The 6803-nt window shown below is 36.7% G+C and overlaps 1 protein-coding gene across 1 annotated transcript in view; it reads right to left on the minus strand.

Annotated features, from left to right (window-relative positions):
• Positions 1 to 6803, minus strand: part of ERLIN1 (ER lipid raft associated 1) — a 41297-nt gene that overhangs the window by 9708 nt on the left and 24786 nt on the right. Inside the window, exons 9-10 of the mRNA XM_012661767.1 lie at positions 2116 to 2205; positions 1125 to 1204 (exon numbers count right to left, since the gene is read on the minus strand). Of these exons, the coding sequence (XP_012517221.1) occupies positions 1125 to 1204; positions 2116 to 2205 (170 nt within the window). The remainder of the gene's footprint in view (positions 1 to 1124; positions 1205 to 2115; positions 2206 to 6803) is intronic.

Below are 6803 nucleotides of genomic sequence, written 5' to 3' on the forward strand. Positions count from 1 at the left end.
TTCTAAACTGAAGTTTCCTATCTTGCCTTCACCTTGACCAAATTCCATTCTGTTTCTACAGACTTGTGTTCTCCAATGTTAAGTTTTATGTTGGTTTTCAAAGACTGACAACTCTCATTCTGTCATATCTTATCATTTCTTCTAAATACGGATTATGTTGTTCCTTTCTAAATTGAAAGTTTAAGCCCTTTCTGTACCTTAAATCTTGACTCTAATCCTTCGAGCTGCATCACACTCCTTAGCAATCTCTATCTCAATCCTGTATTTGTTCCAATCTACTCTACAATTATAAATCTTGGACATCTACCTTACAAATCTTGGACATATCCTTCCCTTTTCAGATTACTATAGTGGTTCTAGCTGCCTCTTACTGAAATAACTCCTGCTCACTACTGTACTCTCTAGCCAACTTACTCCAGTCCTTACATCAAATCATTCACCCAGTGTCACCCAACCACCCCTTCTCAAGTTATCTCACATGAAATTCCTCATGACTGAAACATGAGTTTTTTAAAATCCAATAAACAAAGGAGTATTCAACTGGGGGCATTTGGAAATGTGTGTGTGTGGTTGCTAAAACAACTGCTGAGCACTACTGACATTTAGCAGGCAAGGGCCAGAAATGCAAAATATCCTACAATGAATGAGATAGCCTTTAATAATGAAAAAGTATCTCACCCTTCAAATGCCAAGAATGTCTTTGATAAGAAATACTGCTCCAAACAAGCTTAGCGTCAACACAAAAAAGCTAACTTATTTGTTATTCTAAGTAAACTTTATTCTTCTCTTGTCACTCTTGTCATTTCAGGAGAAGACCTTCAACTTTACTGATTATTGAGCCTTTATACAGCAGTACAAATAATGGATTTATGATATTTGACATGTGTTTATATATTTTTGCCTGTGTCCTAACTCCCCATTTTCATAAGGAACTATACAAAGTTCACTACTCAATGAGTGTGCAATATGTCTTTCTAAGTGACTAGTTGATTCTGGAGGATATCTTGGTCACTACCCTTCCTTGACAATGATAAAATCACCTCTGCCACATGAGAGCCCTTGAAAAAGGGAAATCAAAACCCTTTAACTGTATCACTAGGAAAGTGGCATGGAGAGCCAGTTACCTTGTTCGAGGTGGCATATTTGTGCGCTGCATAATACTCAGCATCTGCTTTTGCCTTTTCTCGGGCCAGGAATGCAGCATCTAGCAAGTAAAACAGAGTCAGTGTATTTAAAAGAAAAGAAAATACCCAATCCATTCCCTCAGCTAGGTAAGAGTCCCTTTCTCCACTGCTTAATACTTCTGTTGCTTATTTCAGTTTGAAAGTTTATAACATTAGCAGTTTTCAAATCCCAGTCCCTAGATAGCTCCTTCTCAAAGGGGAATACTCTTGTTACTGTTGAGTAACTTTCAGCTCATCTGAGTCTACTCCTTTTCTACCCTAAGTTGCTCCTTCTTTCCTCCACTTCCTCTCCCACCTCCTATTATCCCAAGCCTCACCCTACCCAGGATCTAGGATTCAAGTAAAATAACTAACTCCAGACATGAAAGCTCTGCTCTATTTACTGCATTATCCCATTCCCTCCAAATCTGATTCGGAATCGGTTAACAGAGAAAGATAGGAAGCAGTAGTATATTAGCAAAAGTGTCTTGGAGACCGTGAGCTTAGAACATCAACATCTCATTACGTGAAATCAAGGAGTTTGAGATCCTCTGTAAAAACTGGAGTTTCTTTTTTTCCTCAACTAATTTTTTTTTTTTGACAGGTGGAAAAGAAACTGGTAGTGATGGGGTTTATTATCTTGTACATTCTTTATAATTGATTATGGGTAATATTCATATTTTTATCTGCCTGAGAATAAAGTAGCAGGTAATATGCCCTCATTTAAGGAAGACAATGAAAGGGTGAGCTACCGACAGTCACAAACCAAACCAAGAGCTAGATATGTAATAGTAATGTTTTTTAAACTTGTCTAGAATATCAGACCAGCTATTTCCTCCAGATCAGATTATTCTGCCTATGGCTTTCCCACCCAACACAATCAAGAGCCCAATCCCTGAAGCAGAGAGGCAGTTTAGGAGAGTCAGAGCCTCATATCTCTCCCTCAATGTACCTTCGATTTCAGAAATGCGCTTTTCAGTTTCTTTCTCCATCACCTTCTGCTGAAATCGAATTTTTGCCACTTGTGCAATCTTCTCTGCTTCTATAATGATACAACAAAAGAAGACACATTCGAAAACATTTCTATAGTACCTGAGGCACTTAGAATCAGTAGCACACAGTCTAACATTTAATTACAGAAGGTTTTATGGGCTAATTGTTTCATTAAGTTTTCTCTATCAAAACTGTAAACAACTCAAAGGAAACAAAGAATTTATCTCCTACTTCACTGTTCTCCTCTGACAGTGCTAGTTTTGTGGGAAGGAGTAAAAAAAGTTAACAGTTCCAATCCTTCATGGGACTATACAGCAATGGTCCACAAGCTAATGGGAAAGAAAAGATACTTTACAAACGTACCACAGAACAAAAACAGAGTAACATAAATGCACGGCAACGTAGGACAATTATGTAACGTGGCAGGAGAAAGAATAAAGGAGAGGTCAAACATGGTAGCTCATGCCTATAATCCTAGCACTTTGAGAGGCAGAGGCAGGAGGATCACTTGAGGCCAGAAGTTCAAGCCAGCCTGGGCAACACAGTGAGACTGCCATCTCTACAAAAAAATAAATAGCCAGGCATGGTGGCACCCGCCTGTAGTCCCAGCTACTCGGGAAGCTCAGGGAGGAGAATCACTTGAGCCCAGGAGTTTGAGGCTACAGTGAACTATAATGATGTCACTGCACTCCAGCCTGGGGGACAGAGTGAGACCCTGTCTCAAAAAAAATAAAATAAAAAAAATACAAAGAATAAAGGAGAGAAGTTAAACCAAGGAAGTTCTTCTGGAAGGAATCTTAAAGGAAATAATGAACATGACCTAGGAGGACATGCCAGGAAGCATAAAGAAAAACAAGAAGAAATGAATGAACAAGTCACAATGAAGAGGTGATACAGAGCCAGTGGACAAGACAACAAAAAATAAAAACAGAAAGAGGGCTAGGAGACCTCTGTCTTGACTAACAGGCTAAAGAGCTTAGTTTTATATCCTCAGGATCTACTGCTAAGTTAGCATCAGGGAAATGACATGATGAAAACACTATCAGAGGAGGAGTATTCTAATTGCTGTGTAAGGTAATGCAAAAAGCAGGATAATTCATCTGAGAATGGGAAAACAAGTGCTGGGCGTGAACAGGTGGAAGGCAGGAGGCAAGTACATGCAGAGGAAACTAAACACCCATAGCAAACCTCTGGCCAACCAAAGCACCCAGGACCAGGAAAGAGAGACTCTAATTATACTTTAAATTCAATCACTGCAATTCCTAAAGAACATTCTTAATTCTCCTCTTCACTCAAATAAGGTGGGTAGTTTAACGCATCTTATCTCTGGCCCCTGGGGAAAGTACATAACAGAAAGAAAATTTCCAAGTGGTTTCTTCTTACCAGGAGAGAGTACCCTTTACCAACTACTCCAAGGGATACTTCTCTATTTCCCCATCAGAGTAAAATCAATCTATATTATACCATCCTAAAACTAAAGTACTATGTTCAATTAGGCTAGAAATTTAAGTACAAGCAAAAAGTCAAGATAAAAAAATAAAAGGTAAGGGATCTGGAGCCTGCACTTAGAACCCAGAGAATGTCACCTCAACACAGGGGGACTGTTGTGGTAATCCCATTCAACAAAGCTCTCTGTCATGAGGGAATAAACCAGTAAGAGTATGACCAGGCTTCTAGTTCTAGAAAAATGGTGGAACAGACTAGTGAAAAAATCCTTCCCTTCAGCCACCGCCACCTTAACATGCTAGATAAAATATAACAAATTTTTTATCTAATACATGCCTGAGTTCATAAGAAAGAATGGGACATCCTCAAGTGATTAAGCAAAGGGAGAGCCAAAAGCCTATATGGTGGCAGCCCTGGGGGTGGTTATTAGGCAAGGAAGGAAGAGGGACTTGAGTTTTTGCCCATGCAGGGCCAGGAGATGAGGCCCTGTGATGTTAGAACTAAGACTGCTGCATAAACCTAGATCTCTAGAGGGCTGCAACTCTATTGTAAGAGAGACTAAATACCTCTACCCACCAGCCCAGTGAGAAGTAAGCTTTTCTCTACCTGGACACATCAGAGTGAAGCTGGAGAGCACCCAAATATGGAAAGAAAAATCTCAAAAGCAAAAAGAGAAGACTGATTACTTAAAAGGAACAATTAGACTGATAGCATCCTTGTAAATGGGTATAAGAGGCCAAAGAAAATTAAAATAATGTTGCTAATGACAAGGAAAAGTTAGTTTGGTTTAGAATTGTACGCTAAATTACCATTCAAGAATGATATAAAAGCATTCTCAGACCTAGGACAACTGAAGAAGTTTTTCGTTTCTTAGCCTTCACAGAAAAAAACCTAGCAGGAAAAAAAGAATACAGGGGGGTTGATGATGGGAGGTTCTGGGTACAATGTGTGTTGCTAAAGTGATGTGCACACTGAAGGCCCTGACTTCACCACAATGCAATAATACCAATGTAACAAAAATTAGAAAAAAGAAACAAATTGCCAGAAACAATGGAGAGGAAAAAAATTATTCAACACATGTAAATCAAAATAATGTTTACTGTAAGAATTAATAATGCTGATGATAATAATCAACGGGAGGCTAAAGACAACATGAAACTACAATACTAGGCAATAATAATACGTAAGATTGAAAGACAGTGATTAGAGTTAAAGCATTCTAAGGTATTATTCAAGAAGAGGACAAAGAGAACAATTAGCTTTAGACTTTGTCAAGCTAGGTATACTTGTTAATATTTTATAGGTAATGAATAGTTATCCATTCCAGAAATAGAATATAAAACTTCCAATCAAGTAAAAGGAAGAAAATAAAGAAAATTCAATCAATTCAATACCAACTAGAAAAGAGGGGAAAAAGAAGCAGAGAAAAAATACATGGTATATAGCACATAATTAAATGATACAAACAAATTCAAATATAGCAGTAACCACAATAAATATAAAAAGACTAACTCACCAGTTAAAAGACAGATTCTCACATTGGATAAGATAACAAAATCCAGCTATATGCTGTTTACAAGAGACACACCTAAAACATAATGACATAGAAAAGTTGAAAGTAAAAGGATGGGAAAAGATACACCAGGAAATAACTAACCAAGAGAAATCTGGCATAGCTGTATTAACATCAAGCAAAATAGATCTTAAGGCAAAAAACATGTGTAAGGATAACAAAGTATTACCAAACAGGAGCAATTCTCCAGGGAGATGTAACAATCCTGAACCTGAATGCTCTTAACAATACAGCCCCAAAATATAAAGAAAAAAATTACAAGTCAACAAATCCACAGTCATAGTGGGAGATTTTAACACATCTTTCTCAGTAATTTATAACTCAAATAGGCAAAAATTAGAAGAATACAAAAGATGTGAATAGCAAACACAATTCATAAGGCTGATTAAATAAAGAAACCTGTATCCAACAAATAGAGACTATATATTCAATCTTTTCAAGCACACATAAGACATTTAAAAAAAAAGACCACATGTAGGTAAGGCCACAAAGCAAATTTCAACAAACGTTTAAGAATTCATATAACAGATCTTATTTTCTGACTACAATGCAGTAACACTGAAAATCAACAATTAAAAGGTAGCCTCTCAAAACCCATTGAAACAGAAATTTAAAAATATGCTTTTAAAATTCATGAGTGAAAGAAATTACAATGAAAATGTTTTTAAAAGAATTAAAACTGAACACCAATAAACATTTCAAAACTTGTGAGGCATGGCTAAAGCAGCACTTAGAAGAAAATTTATAATCTTCCAAGTTTCCATTAGAAAAGACTGAAAGTTAGTGAATTAAATATCTAACTCAAGAAGTTAGAAAAGATTCAGTGAGTAAACTGAAAAAGTGTAGCTGGATGTGGTGATACGTGCCTGTAGTGCCAGCTACTCAGGAGGCTGAGGCAGAAGGATCACTTGAGCCCAGGAGGTTCAGGGCTGCAGTAAGCTATGATCATGCCACTGCACTCTAGCCCTGGCAACAAAGTGAGACCCTGTCTCCAAAAAACAACAAATAAAGTAGAAAGAAGGAAGTAATAAAGTGTAAATAAGACAGATCTCTGGAAAAACTGATCCAGCAAAAGAGAAGGCACAAACAATTTTAGAAATGAGAAGGGGGCACACAGATTTGGTAGAGGTTTTAAAAATCATAAGAGAATTCTACAAAAAAGCTTATGCTCCCAAATTTGAAATATTAGATAAAACAGAAAACTTTCTATAAAAATATAATTACCAAAACTGACTTAAAAAGAAACAAATATGTGGCTAAACCTATACTCAATATAGAAATTAAATCAGTAGGTTAAATCTTATCACAAAAACAAGCAAACAAAAAAAGCACAAACCCCACTAGACCAAGACGGTTTTTACAAGCGAGTTCCACCAGATCTACAATGGTGAGATAATATGTATCTTATACAAAATGTTCCAGAACACAGGAAATGGAAATGCTCTTCAACTCATTTTGAGGCTAGTATAACTGTGATACAAAGAAAAAAAAAAAAGAAAGAAAAGAAAAAAACTGACAGTAAGAACGTAAGAAAATTATAAGTCAATCTCATTTATGAAAATAAAAGTAAAAATTCTAAAGAAATTACCAGCAAACTATATTGAGACATGTACTGAGGTGAACCTCCT

The sequence above is a fragment of the Propithecus coquereli genome, unplaced genomic scaffold, assembly GCF_000956105.1.
Source record: "Propithecus coquereli isolate 6110/MARCELLA unplaced genomic scaffold, Pcoq_1.0 Scaffold73, whole genome shotgun sequence".
Lineage (NCBI taxonomy): Eukaryota > Metazoa > Chordata > Mammalia > Primates > Indriidae > Propithecus > Propithecus coquereli.